Source organism: Sciurus carolinensis, chromosome 14 (genome assembly GCF_902686445.1).
Source record: "Sciurus carolinensis chromosome 14, mSciCar1.2, whole genome shotgun sequence".
Classification (NCBI taxonomy): Eukaryota; Metazoa; Chordata; class Mammalia; order Rodentia; family Sciuridae; genus Sciurus; species Sciurus carolinensis.
This window is the reverse complement of record NC_062226.1, coordinates 12283068-12298666: the sequence shown is the minus strand read 5'-3', so window position 1 is coordinate 12298666 and position 15599 is coordinate 12283068. Positions and strand designations below refer to the sequence as shown.

The 15599-nt window shown below is 38.3% G+C and overlaps 1 protein-coding gene across 1 annotated transcript in view; it reads left to right on the top strand.

Moving 5' to 3' along the window:
- The first annotated feature begins 1530 nt into the window (after window positions 1–1530).
- LOC124964832 (olfactory receptor 50-like) overlaps window positions 1531–15599 on the top strand; it is a 29165-nt gene continuing 15096 nt past the window's right edge. Inside the window, exons 1-2 of the mRNA XM_047525498.1 lie at window positions 1531–2019; window positions 2336–2343. Coding sequence (XP_047381454.1) covers window positions 1531–2019; window positions 2336–2343 — 497 coding nt within the window. The remainder of the gene's footprint in view (window positions 2020–2335; window positions 2344–15599) is intronic.

Sequence of the window (15599 nt, the reverse complement as noted above, 5' to 3'; positions counted from 1 at the left end):
ACATTTTCCCAATGTAAACAGAAGGCAGGCAACCTTGTGGATCACCATGTTCCTAATGGTTATCATCATGATTCCTTAAAGGGTGAATTCTCTTAGGCCTGCTTCTACAAGTAGTTCTTCCCCTAAGGGAGCCAAAGGCAATGAAGCAATTATATTCTGTTTGTCTCTAATTGACTTGTGGTTAACATGATTGACCCATAGGTCATCTCCATGGTTTGTTAACTTAGGCCTCACTCTGATTTCTTAGGATCGATCTGTGAACAAAATGTAACCATATATGCATCTTGAATTGTTGTGAACTTGTGAGTCTTCTGCCTGTCACAGTGGAACTCTGAGACCTGTATAGTTTAACCAAGTCTTTCACCTAATTTTGAACCTACTCGTGAGAAATGGGAGAACCTTCTCATGGCATATCACTGAAGGTACCTGTTATTATCATGTAAGGAACCTTGTCAGGGCTGAAGTAGAATTTATATTAAATAATTTGATTGTGTTTGTATGTATGTTTGCATCTAGCATATGCTATTGAGTCTAGATTTTGCCACACTCACCCTACACTGTGACAAACAGCACCATGTAAAGAAACACATATTATACTGAGTATCTTCCAAAATTTTGAGAGGATAGGGAAAAACCATTACTGTGTTGAATTATTTTCTCAACTATAGTCTATGTCTAATTGTAAGAAGTTATGAGAAAACCATTCCTTCTTTTGTTTATCTTTATCTGCATTAAGTCCTTTTGGAAATTATTCCAAGTTTTATAGCATATCTCTGTAATTTTAATCATCTCCTGATAATTTTTATCATCTAAATTACTGCCTTAACCTCCTATTCAGATTCCTGCTGACTCTCTTGCCTTGCCAAAGTGTGCTCCTCTACCAGTAGACAGGAAGTTACTTAAAACTTTCAGTCACATGTTTACTCAAGCTTTTTCTTGTGTCCACCTTTGCTTTGAGAATAGCTTAGAAACTTTCTATCATGTCAGCAAGTTCTCCATGTCCTTCCCAGGGTGATCATGCTTTTAAATTTCTCTATCTCTTCCATACCCTGCACCTGTCCCCCCTAAACACCTAACTACAGTGCTCGTATTTTGATCTTCATATGACAGACTTTTATATCCACGATTCCCTTTAAAGAACATGAGAGAAATTGCTTCCTCAAACTGTGGTCTCGTGTAATAGGACAGTCTGTCAAAGTTGTGAACATGCAAACTTTAATTCCCTGATCTCAGATTTTCATCATAAATCCTCGATTTCTGAAACTGGTTCCTGGTCTCAGTTGATGATCATTCAGATGCTATTTTATGGTTTATCCAAAAGACACTATGTTGGTTCCTAGGTGGACAAATAACATTCTTTGTTCAGATGATTAATAGATCATTAGTGTGGCAAAATTTGTGATATTCCACTTAAAATGCACATACTGACTAGTTCAAAACCACGGTTTTGTTGTATAATATCCCCAGTGACTTCTCATTCTTACACTTTTCCATCTCTTTTTGTCTCCAGAAATAGATTGCAAAAAGAGCATGAGGAGGGAGAACCAGAGCAGTGTGTCTGAGTTCCTCCTCCTGGGGCTGCCCATCCAGCCAGAGGAGCAAGGCATGTACTACGCCCTGTTCCTGGCCATGTACCTGACCACAGTGCTGGGGAACCTGCTCATCATCCTGCTCATCAGGCTGGACTCTCGACTCCACACCCCCATGTACTTCTTCCTCAGCCACTTGGCCCTCACTGACATCTCCTTCTCCTCAGTCACAGCTCCAAAGATGCTCATGAACATGCTGACGCAGACTCAGTCCATCTCATATGCTGGGTGCATTTCCCAGGCATATTTTTTCATATTGTTTGGGGCTCTTGACAGCTTCCTTCTGACCTCCATGGCCTATGACAGGTATGTGGCCATCTGTCACCCCCTGCACTACACCACAATGATGAGACAGAGCCTCTGTTTCCTGCTAGTGGTGGTGTCCTGGGTCTTGTCCTCTGCCATTGCCCTTGTGCACACCCTCCTCCTAGCCCGGCTCTCTTTCCTTAGAGGTAATACTCTCCACCACTTCTTCTGTGACCTCTCTGCTTTACTTAAGCTGTCCAGCTCCAATACCACCATTAATAAGCTGGTCATTCTCACTGTAGGATTGGTGGGCATTACCCTGCCATTCATGTGCATTCTGGTCTCTTATGGCCACATTGGGGCCCGTGTCCTGAGAAGACCCTCCATCAAGGGGATCTGCAAAGCCTTGTCCACATGTGGCTCCCACCTCTCTGTGGTTTCTCTGTACTATGGAGCAATTATTGCACTCTACTTTTTCCCCTCATCCAATAGCAATAAAGACAAGAATGTCATTGTGTCTGTGTTGTACACTCTGGTCACCCCCATGCTGAATCCCTTCATCTACAGTCTGAGGAATCGGGATATGAAAGGAGCTCTGGGAAACATCCTCAGGAGAGCAGCATTTTCGGGATGATGGAAATGGCCTTACTATATTTATGGGATCTTCTTGATCCCACATGTCTTTCATGTCCTCTCTGAATTGTTGTTTTTCATGAATCATGATGTGGCACACTTATTTTTCTGTCTGCATTTTAGCTTGGATAGTTTTTCTGTTTGATTACTTTGATATTAAGATTTTACTAATGGTTTTTATAAACATGCCTGCATTACTCTCTTTTCCTATATTTTTCATTTTCTTAGGGTGTCACTTTACATACATACACACACACACACACACACACACACACACACAGCCACACACATTCTCCATATGCCCCCTTTTAATGATTGGGCCTGATAACAAAATAGATGACTTTCTTAAAGGACCAGGCAATGATCCAAACAGAATGGATATGTAGGTCGCAAATGGTACAAAAATATTTACTTGGAATATTGTAATTTCTCAAGATACTTTTCAAACCTCAGCTATATTTCTCTATTTTGCTGAAAATTGTTTTTTCATCTTTACAAAAATATTGAAACGACATGACAACAATATATGATATGATATATCATGTATATAGTTTAAATCTATATGTGGATACATAACATTGCATAGCATGTGTGTATACATATGTGTGTACATATATATGTGACATGGATGCATTTTAAATGACAATATTAAAAGGCACATTCTTTTGAGCTGTGCACGGTGGCACACACCAGTAATCCCAGCATCTTTGGAGGCCGAGGAAAGAGGATTCTGAATTCAAATCCAGCCTCAGCAAAAGTGAGGCACTAAGCAACTCGGTGAAACACTGTCTCTAAATAAAATCAAAATAAGGCTGACTCATTAGTCTAGTACCCCTGAGTTCAATTCCTGGTACCATAAAAAAAAATATTTAACAATGTCTAGACTTAAAAAGTGGAAAATTAGCAATATTACTTAAGTTTCTATAGTCCTTCTCAATTGTTTCTTCTTTCTCTTGGAGACACCCAGCATCTTTGCTATTTTAAATAATGTTTTACTTTTCATTTGAATTATTAAATATTTTTAATGCATTATAGTTATGCATAGTAGTGGGGTCATTTGACAAGTCCATAAATGCATATGTCACTTCTATTTTGATCTTTCAATATTGACTGTTGAATATTGCATATAAATGAAATGACTATATTTATTCTGCTACATTTTGCTTGTGTTGTCTACTAGTGTCTTTCCAAAATGTATCTATGCATTTTTATATTCCTCTGTAACACTACAGCACATTTATCTAGTCTATTAGTAGTGTCCATTTTATCATTGAGCATTTTGCTAATACAAACAATGGAGGTAGATATAGTTTTGTGCATGCATCGTGTATGTATATACAAGAGGTTCTGTAAACCATATATATTCATAAGAACTATTGCTGGATTGTGGGGTATGCAGGTCCAATTTCACTATCACTGCTACACTCTTCTATAAAATAGTTACAGTAAGAAGCCAGTCTGAGAAGGCTACAGACTATATGATTCCAACTATATGACATCCTCAAAAGTGCAAAAATACAGAGATAATGAAATAATCAGTGGTAGCTAAGGCTTTTGGGTGTGGGAGAGGGAAGGATGGTTAATAGAGCAAAAGGAATTTTTAGGGCAGAAATGTTATTCTCTATGGTGTTGTAACTTTGATACATCAGTACCTATTTTTCAAAACAAATAAAAACCCAAACAAACCCAAAGAAATTACCTCTGTTCAACACAAATCATAAACTGCAATGTGGATTATGGACTTTCATTAATAATAATGGATCAGTATTCGGTCCATTCTAGCAACTGTACTATAACAATGCAAGCTGTTACCAGGGAAAACATTGGCAGGTAGGTAAAAATTATTAGTAGGAAATTTTTGTCTCAGTGTTTCAGTATACCTACAACCACTCTGGAGAAAGCTATAGTAATTTGAATATCTTTTCTCCTTTGCTTCTTCAACAACACTTGGTGATGACAGAGTTTGAAAGATTTTGCCAGTGCAGTGAACAGGGAATGACATCCCATTGTGCTTTTATTCTCTATTTCCTTGATCATTCATGAAATGAAACATCGTAGCACATGTTACTGGCTATTTGTGACTGAGATGGCTGACTATGCACCCACACTTCCTGATCTGTGAGGTTGTCACTGGGAGGGAGCTGCTACATTGTCTTCAGATCCAGGTGGTTCTAGGTGACATGTTGTCCACAGTAGAGGAAAATATGTGCTTTTTGTCTAGGATTTAAAAAGCATGTGGATCTCCTCGACTTTGGGATGGAAGCAGACCACTCTTGCTTTCAGAGAGGATTGGGCCTGGCTCCTGAATTACCATATAGGGAAAAGCCTTCTACCCAGTGGGAGACCCACACTGGACCATTAGAACAACCATTGTTATCCTGACTGCTATGATGTAAAATGCAAAATCATGTCTTTTTCCTGTTTTTTTTTTTAAGTTGGTTTTGTTTTCTCTTACTTATGGCATTGTATACAGTCTTCATACTATCTGTAAGTTAATCCTTTGTCCGTTGTTTATTATGCAAATGTCTCCCATCATTCACAGAGTTTAACGATTTATCAATGCCTGAATCTAAGGTGCTTCATGTTTTAAGCACATCCACTTATTCCTATTGGTGCTTATTAATCATAGAGAACAATTGATTTAATTGTGTCACAACTGTACATGCACATGGCACAGTTTAATAAGATTTGCTCCAAACACCTGTGCTTGCTCTCCCCTCCTCTCCTTGAGCCTCTGGCTCTGTCCTAGCCGTCTCCCTTTGACTTTCAGGACAGCCTTTTCCTTTTTTCACCCCGCTGGCTTCCACACATGAGAGGAAACATTCCATGCTAGTGTTGGTCTGTGTCTTTTCTAGTACATGATGCTCTCCTATTCCATCCACTTCCTGAAAGGACTGAATATGTCCATTTTCTTTATCCATTAATTTGTTGATGTACACCTAGGCTGTCTCTGAAACCTGGATATTGTGCTATTTGCTGTCATAAACACGGGTAATCAAGCATCTCTAAAGTAGCTGACTTCAACATTTTGAATAAACACCAAGGAATGGTATAGCTGAATCATATGATAGTTCTGGTTTTTAGTGTTTCAAGGAACTGCTATACTGATTTCCATTGTGACTGTATTAATTACATTCCCAGCATAGTATAAAAGAGCTCCTTTTCCACCTACGTTCTTGCCAGCATTTACTGCTATTTGTACTCTATATTTAGATTTTATTTTTGAAACTGACATATAACAATATTTACTTTTTTGGTGTGCAATTAGTAGACTGTGAAGTCAGCAAGTGTATAGGATTTTTTTTTTTTTTTTTTTTTTTTTTTTTTTTTTTTTTTTTTTGTGGTGTGATTACTTCATTCCATTCTATTGCTGAGTAACATTCCATTTTATGGCTATAGCAGCATTCATCTCCTCATCAGTTGAAGGATATTTCAGTTTCCAATTTTTAGTTATTATGAATAAAGCTTCTATGAACATTCATGTATTTATTTGTGTGTGAATCTGAGCTTTTGTTTCTTTAAGATAAATTCATAGGAGTTAGAATGTGGGATCATATAATAAGCATATATTTAACATTGTAAGAAATCCTCGGACAAGAGCCAGGCCCCGTAGGACCCCTTGCCAGACTGACTGAGCCCCATCTCCAGGATCTTTCAGCCTGACTGATCACTCCCTGCCTCTGGGGACCTGACATCGACTGACTGCTCCCTGCCGCCAGGATCCCCAGACCAACTGACTGCACCCTATCACTGGGACCCCAGACCGACTGATTGCACCCGGCCTCCAGGATCCCACAACCACACCAAACACACTGGACCTGCAGGACCCCTGCCTGACCAACCACACCCCGCCTCCAGGACCTCCAGCTGACCACGTCCACCCCTGAGCTGCAGCTCCCCATTTGCCAACACATTTTGAAGCCAGAGTGGTCATCTTGGATAATCCTGGAAGCCGTACCTCCGATCATTAGGTGGGGCAAGTCCCATCCCGAGACGCCTGTGGGAGACTTGAAGCTCATTGTCAGGTACCTCTCATACATCAGGCTACTGAAGACTGGGAGGTTTCATTACTATATGACTGTTATACTGTAGATTTTCTTTTTTTCTTCTTATAGAAAAAAATTTAAGTTTTTATTTCTTTACTTTTCTTGCTGTCTTTTCCTTTTGTTTACCTGTTCCCTCAGAGTCTCTTTCTCCCTTTTTGGCATGCTAACATCCATTTCTTTTTATTACACTCTCACCTTTCCATTATCTAGAAATTCTGTATAATCTTTTCTTATCGCATAAACAGCCACATTCTACATCCCTCTGCATCCTCTTTGTCCTCCATTAGAAACTGCAGACCTTATTGCAATCTATTTGTTTTATTGAAGATAGTATTTTAACTCATTCTGTTATGATGACAATTTTGTTATTGTCCTCATAGGTGCTTTGGTCTAGGAATGCATACTGTCTCATTTGGGCACTGCTAATATTGATCTCCCCTTAAAGAAATGGTTTCAGAAACCTATAGGGCAACTATAAACCTATAGGGAGAAATCTGCAATTCCCCAGAACTGCACTGCTAGAGGGGAAGGTACATGAACAACATGAAAAAACAAGGGAAGAAAATGATCCAAACAAGTCTACATTCTATATTAATAGAATTCAATGACAGTATGTTAGAAGAAATGTCAGAAAAGGACTTCAGATTATACATGATCATTTCAATAAAGAGATGGAGATTCTCAAGAAGAACAAAAACAAAAACAAAAAACAAAACAAAACAAAACAAAACAAAAAAAAACTAAACAGAAATCCTTAAAATGAAGGAGACAATAAACCAAATAAAAAACTCAATGGAAAGCATCACCAAAGAATAGACCACTTGGAAGACAGAACCTCAGACAATGAAGACAAAATATTGAATCTTGAAAATAAAGTTGCCCAAACAGAGAAGATGGTAAGAAATCATGAACAGAATCTCTAAGAACTATGGGACATCATGAAAAGACCAAATTTAAGAATTATTGGGATTGAGGAAAGCACAGAGATACAAACCAAAGGAATGAACAACCTATTCAATGAAATAATATCAGAAAATTTCCCAAACCTGAAGAATGAAATGGAAAATCAAGTACAAGAGGCTCCAGAACACCAAATGCACAGAATCACAACAGATTCACACTAAGGCACATTATCATGAAAATGCCTAACATACAAAATCAAGATAGGATTTTGAAGGAAAAAATTTTGAGGGAAAAGCATCAGATTACATATAGGGAGAGACCAATATGGATAGCAGCCGACTTCTCAACCCAGACTCTAAAAGCTAGAAGGGCCTGGAACAAGATATTTCAAGCTCTGAAAGAACATGGTTGCCAACCAAGAATCCTATACCCAACAAAACTAACCTTCAGATTTGAAGATGAAATAAAATCCTTCCATGATAAACAAAAGCTAAAAGATTTTACAAATAGAAAGCCTGCACTACAGAATGTTCTCAACAAAATATTCCATGAGGAGGAAATGAAAAACAACGATGGAGGTCAGCAAAGGGAGGAACTGCCGTAGAGTAAAAGCACCCAAAGGAGAAACCAAGTCAACTTAAAAACCAAAAATTAGCCAAATGATTGGGAATACAAATCATATCTCAATAATAACCCTGAACGTTAATGGCCTAAACTCATCAATCAAAAGACATAGACTGGCAGAATGGATTAAAAAGAAAACCCAACAATATGCTGCCTGCAAGAGACTTATCTCATAGAAAAAGACATCCACAGACTAAAGGTGAAAGGATAGAAAAAAATCTACCACATACATGGACTCAGTAAAAAAGCGGGGGTTTCCATCCTTATATCAGATAAACTGTTCTTCAAGCCTAAGTTAGTCAGAAGGGATAAAGAAGGACATTTCATACTGCCTAAGGGAACCATAAATCAGGAAGACATAATGATAGAAAATATTTATGCCCCAAACAATGGTGCATCCCTGTACATCAAACAAATCCTTCTCAATTTCAGGAATCACATAGACCATAACACAATAATTCTGGGTGACTTTAGTGCACCACTGTCACCACTAGATAGATCTTCCAAACAAAAATCGAACAAAGAAACCATAGAACTCAGTAACACAATCAATAACTTACACTAAATAGACATAAATAGAATATTCCATCCATCAACGAGTGGATTCACTTTCCTCTCAGCAGCACATGGAAACTTCTCGAAAATAGACCATGTTATGCCACAAATCAGCCCTTAGGAAATCCAAAGAAATAGAGATACTGCCTTGTGTTCTTTCACATCATAATGGACTGAGAGTAGAAATCAATGACAAAATAAAAAACAGATATTACCTGGAGACTAAATAATATGCTATTGAATGAAAGATGGATAACAGAAAACATCAGGGAGGAGATAAAAAAATTTCTTAGAGGTCAATGAGAATGATGATACAACATATCAAAATCTCTGGGACACTATGAAAGCGGTTCTAAGAGGAAAATTCATTGCATGGAGTGCATTCCAGAAAATAATGAAAAGTCAACAACTAAATGACCTAACATTACAGTTCAAAGTCCTAGAAAAAGAACAACAGAATAACAGCAAAAGTAGTAGAAGACAGGAAATGAGTAAAATCAGAGCTGAAATCAATGAAATTGAAACAAAAGAAACAATTCAAAAAATTGACAAAACAATAAGTTGGTTCTTTGAGAAAGTAAACAAAATAGACAAACCCTTAGCCACACTAACAAAGAGAAAGAGAGAGAAAACTCAAATTACTAAAATTCGTGATGAAAATGGAAATATCATGACAGACACCACTGAGATACATAACATAGTTAGAATCTACTTTGAAAATCTGTATTCCAACAAAATAGAAACTACCAAAGACATTGACAATTTTCTAGAGACATATGCTCCTCCCAAACTGAACCAGGAGGACATACACAAGTTAAACAGATCAATATCAAGCAATGAAATAGAAGAAGCCATTAAAAACCTACCATCCAAGAATAGCCTATGAGCAGACGGATTCTCAGCCGAGTTCTACAAGACCTTCAAAGAAGATCTCATTCCAATATTTCTCAAAGTATTCCAGGAAATAGAAAAAGAGGGTAAGCTACCAAACTCATTCTATGAAGCTAATGTCACCCTCATACCCAAACCAGGAAAAGACACATCAAGGGAAGAAAATTTTAGAACAATATCCTTGATGAATATAGATGCTAAGATTCTTAACAAAATATTGGCAAATCGTATCCAAAAGCATATTAAGAAAATCATGTAACATGATCATCAAGTGGGGTTCATCCCTGGAATGCAAGGATGGTTTAACATCCATAAATCAATAAACATAATTCATCATGTCAATAGAGTTAAGGATAAGAATCATATGGTTATTTCAATTGGCACAGAAAAAGCGTTTGACAAAATACAACACCCCTTCATGCTCAAAACACTAGGAAAAATAGGGATAGTAGGAACATACCAGAACCTTGTAAAGGCTATTTATGCTAAGCCCATGACCAACATCATTCTTAATGGAGAAAAACTGAAACCATTCCCTTTAAAAACGGGAACAAGACAGGGATGTCCTCTTTCACCACTTTTATTCAACATTTTCCTCGAAACTCTAGACAGAAAAATTAGGCATACTAAAGAAATTAAAGGGATACGAATAGGAAAAGAGGAACTTCAGCTGTCACTATTTGCTGGTGACACGATTCTATATTTAGAGGATCCAAAAAACTCCTCCAGAAAACTTCTAGACCTCATCAATGAATTCAGCAAAATAGCAGGCTATAAAATCAACACGCATAAATCTAGAGCATTTTTATACGCAAGTGATGAAACATCGGAAAGGGAAGTGAGGAAAACAACTCCATTTGTAATAGCCTCAAAAACAATAAAATACTTGGGCATCATGTAACCAAAGAGGTAAAAGATCTCTACAATGAAAACTACAAAACACTGAAGAAAGAAATTGAGGAAGACCTTAGAAGATGGAAAGATCTCCCACGTTCTTAGTTAGAAAGAATCCATATTGTCAAAATGGCCATACTACCAAAAGTGAAATACAGATTCAATGCAATTCCAATTAAAATCCCAATGATGTACCGTACAGAAATAGAGCAAGCAATCATGAAATTCATCTGGAAGAATGAGAAACCCAGAAACTAAAACAATCCTTAGCAGGAAGAATCAAGCAGGGGGTATCTCAATACCAGAACTTCAACTAAATTACAAAGCAATAGTAACAAAAGCGGCATGGTATTGGCACCAAAATAGACAGGTAGATCAATGGTCCAGAATAGAGGACACGGACACAAACCCAAAAAAGTACAATTTCCTAATACTAGACAAAGGTGCCAAAAATATGCAATGGAGAAAAGATACCCTCTTCAACAGATGGTGCTGGGAAAACTGGAAATCCATATGCAACAGAATGAAACTAAACCCCTATCTCTCACCTGCACAAAAATCAAATCACAATGGATCAAGGACCTCAAAATCAGACCAGAGAACTTGCATCTTATAGAAGAAAAAGTAGGTCCAAGTCTTCAACATGTTGGCTTAGGATCAGACTTCCTTAACAGAACTCCCATAGCACAAGAAATAAAAGTAAGAATCAACAACTGGGATAGATTTAAACTAAAAAGCTTTCTCTCAGCAAAGGAAAATATCAGCAATGGAAAGAGAGATCCTACAGAGTGGGAGAATATCTTTGCCACTCATACTTCAGATAGAGCACTAATTTCCAGAATCTATAAAGAACTCAAAACGCTCTACACAAAGAATAGAAATAACCCAATCAACAAATGGGCTAAGGTTATGAGCAGACACTTCACAGAAGAAGATCTACAAGCAATCAACAAACATATGAAAAAATGTTCACCATCTTTAGTAATAAGAGAAATGCAAATCAAAACTACACTAAGATTCCATCTCACCCCAATTAGAATGGTGATTATCAAGAATACAAGCAACAATAAGTGTTGGAGAGGATGTGGGGAAAAAGGTACACTCATACATTGCTGGTGTGGCTGCAAATTAATGCAACCACTTTGGAAAGCAGTATGGAGATACCTTAGAAAACTTGGAATGAACCACCATTTGACCCAGCAATCCCACTTCTTGTCCTATACCCAAAGGACTTAAAATCAGCATACTACAGAGATACAGCCACATCAATGTTCATAGCTGCTCAATTCACAGTAGCAAGACTGTGGAACCAACCTAGATGTCCTTCAATTGATGAATGGATAAAGAAACTGTGGTATATATATAGAATGGAATATTACTCAGCTATAAAAATAATAAAATTATGACATTTGCAGGCAAATGGATGCAATTGGAGAATATCATGCTAAGTGAGATAAACCAATCTCAAAAATCCAAAAGGCGAAAGATCTCGCTGATCAGTGGATGATGACACATAATTGGGGATGGGAGGGGGGCAAGAACTGAGGAAGGGGGGACTGTATAGAGGGAAAATAGGGTGGGAGAGGTGGGGAGGAAGGAAAAAATAACAGAATGAATCAAACATCATTACCCTATGTAAATGTATGACTATGAAAATGGTATGCTGTTACTCCATGTACCAAAAGAAACAACATATATCCCATTTGTTTACAATAAAAAAAAAAGAAATCCTCAAACTGCTTTCCAGAAGCATAGAACTACTGTTTCATACTTCCACCAGCAAAGTATGAGAGTTTCAGTTAGTTTACATCCTTGCCAATCCTAAGTTTTGCCAGTGCTTTTTATTTTGGACATTCTAAAAGGTGTTTTGTAGTATCTCACATGGCTTTACTTCACATTTCCCTAATAGTTAATGTTGAATACCTTTTCAGGTGGTTAACTTTTTATATCCTTTGTAAAAGTTTTCAAATGTTTTTATTAGTGAATTATAGTTATACATAATAGTGAGGTTCATTTTGACAAAATTATACATGAATAGATTATAATTCACTCCACTTCAGTCCACAGTACCTCCTCTTTCCCTCACCTTCTCCCTCCCCCTCTCTTCTTTGATATGGTTTAGATATTCGGTGTCCCCCCCATGAAAGCTCATGCAGTGATCATGCAAGAAAGTTTAGAGATGAAGTAATTGGGCTAGGAGTGTCTTAACCTAGTAAGTATATCAATCCCCTATTAGGGAATAACTAGGTGGTAATTTAGGCAGGTAGGGTGTGGATGAAGGAGGTAGGTCCCCAGGGGCCATGCCTTCAGGGTTTGTATTTTGTCTATGGTGAAGGGATAGTGTCTCTCTCTCCCTCTCTCTGCTTCCTGGTGCCATGTCCTTACCTATTTACCTCCAGCACACTTCTGCCATGATGTTCTGCCACACCTTGGGACCAGAGCAAATGAAAATGGCTGTTTATGGACTGAGACTTCTGAAACTGTGAGCTCCAAATAAACTTTTCCTCCTCTAAATTTGTTCTTATCAGGTCTTTTGGTCACAGTGATGAAACAGATGACTAAAACTGAGATTTGGGGTCATTTCTGTGACTAACTTGACTGCATGATTCAGAAGGTTTTGGAGATTTTTGGAAATTATGGGAGAAATTTGGAAAAGTTTAGTGATGAGAACTGGAAAAGTATTAGAATGTTAATACTGGACATTAATGGGCAATTCTTGTGGGAGTTCAGAAGACAAGGATACCAACAGGACTGTGGACAGTAAAGACTAGGCTCACAAAGTTTCAGAAGAGGAAGAAAACTCTACTGGAAGTTGGACTAAACACATTTGTGTTATGTTCTGGCTAAGAAGTTGTCTCCATTTTGCCCATGTCCTGAGGTTTTCTTTAAGATTGGATTTAATTGTGATGTACTTCTTAATTTGGTGGAAGAAATTTCTAAGGAGTATAGTATTCAAGAAGTGGCCTGTAGATTACTGGTAGCAGTTAACTGAGTTTATTTTGATAATCAGGAGCAAAAAGCAAAGCAGAGAGATTTGAAAAACTTGCATTATGGGCAGAACTTTACTTTGAAGAGGCAGGGTGCCCGACTCCATCAAGTCACATGGAAAACCCAGGATTCATTTCTCTGTGATCAGCTGTGCAGACAGTAAGAGTCCCTGTAGCTGTGTTTCAAGTGGGTCTGGATTCTGCTCAATCTGCTTGCAGGCCTTGGCATCATCAATGTGGCTCTGGTTTTGCAGGTAAGAAGAATGCAAGGATAACAAGGTCAGGGGGGCTTCCACTGAGGTTTCAAAGGAAGGCCTGGGATGCCAGGAAATCTGTAGCAGGTTTGAAATTCCCATGGGCGGTGGTTAGGTGATGCACGTAGTTGCAATGGCTACCCCAGGAAGGAAGAGATGACAGGAATGTGGCACATCTATCCATGAAGGCTGCAGACAGGTGCCATGTCCAACATCTCCTGAATGAGCAGTAGCACCTGGAGCCCACTAAGGCAGAGCCAGAGGCTTAGGAGAACTGGGGTGTATGCATGTGAAAATGTAAGAAGATGGGCCAGGCTGCACTATGAGAAAATTCCCTAAGACTGTTCATTTGGATGCACCGTTGTCTTAGAAGGCTTTCTGGAGTTGGGATTCGTGACTGGGGGTTCTCTACAATGCAATGCAATGCTGAAGTGATTGCTATATGACCAGTTCAGGAGTAAAGTCAGGTCCATTCTAGCTCTAGCGTCAGCACCAGAGGTAGACTCAACTACAGAATTGGTGGGGTCTGTAGTATCAGTTCTGCCACCAGCTCTCTAGCTAGATCAGGATCCAGTATTGCAGATGCAACTGGAGGTAGCAACAGTTTCACACTAGAGCCATCAGAGTCCCAGGCTCGCACTAGTTATGGTGGCAGAGATAGCTCCAGTGGAAATTACAGCTCCAGTGCCAGCAATGCAGTCTCCTATAGAACTGTATGAACACACCATTAAAATAAAAGATTAGTGGTCACTTCTGGGTGATCTTACTAGGTGTGCCAGGGACCTCTCTGGAGTGAAGTTAAAGCTTTATGCCTTGATACAAATTTACCAAATTAATTCACTAGTTCATTAGTATCTGAACCTTGTGTTGCATGTAGCTATAGAGCACGATTTTAAAAATATATCCACATGTACTCTTTTGTATGGAGAGTGAGGTGTTAGAGTGTTTCTGGTGTTCTTTTCTTTGGAGGGGAAGGCTGGGGATTGAACCCAGAGCCACATGTGTGCTAGGCAAGTGCTTTACCACTGAGCTACATCCCCAGACACTTTGTATTCTTGATAACAGTGGGGTCCAAATGGGGTCAAAAGCATGAGACTTTGGTTATCACATAAGTTCCTCCATTCTTTAGATGTCACAGTTTGTTATTATGAGTGTCTGAATGTATAGTTGGGAGACTAAGAGAAGACTGGGAGATATATCTTTTAGGTGATGAATGGTAAAGATATTTAACTTTTAACCATGATCTTCAAATTTATTACTTGACTCTTAATTACTGGAAACATCATGCTCCCCTATTATACTGTTTTTAAATTAAAACTTACATTCAATATCGAGACTAAACCCAAAGAAAGCAGTGGGGAAAATTCATGTGTTTCCACATTGCTTCTTATGCCCCACAATCATTTGTAGGGACTCAGATAAAAGTGCCTGCTTTGACAATCACTGATTTGGAGGATGCAGGGTGAGAACCTTCCAAGCCATGCTGAATGGAATACAGCTGGAAGTTACTATACTATTCTCATGACCTCCTCGTGTGTTTGCAGATTGCTCCTGCTAAGGGGAAAGGGCTCTGAAGGTAAATTGTGCAGTGATATTTGGTAAGGGAATGGACCCTATAGCACACAAGCAAATGTCTTTCCTGGAAGTCTTACCATTCAGCTTTTGCAGATTTAGGGTTATTAACATTTTCTGAGAACAATGATAACAGTGCACATGTTATATGGTCAGTATAAAACTTGAGTGACAGATAAATTCAGATTAACCCTCATCTTGGTCAAGTGTAGGAGTGATACTTGTAAACATGCTGTCTCATCAATCTGAAGAGATAAGAATGACTTGTTATGATGTAAAAATATGTGAACCTCCTACTTCTGAAGGATGATATTATATCAGAAATGTTTTTTTCTTTAAGAAGAGTAATAATTTTAGTTCCAAGATTAGAGAGGATTCAGTAATATTGCATTCTATCTAAGTTTT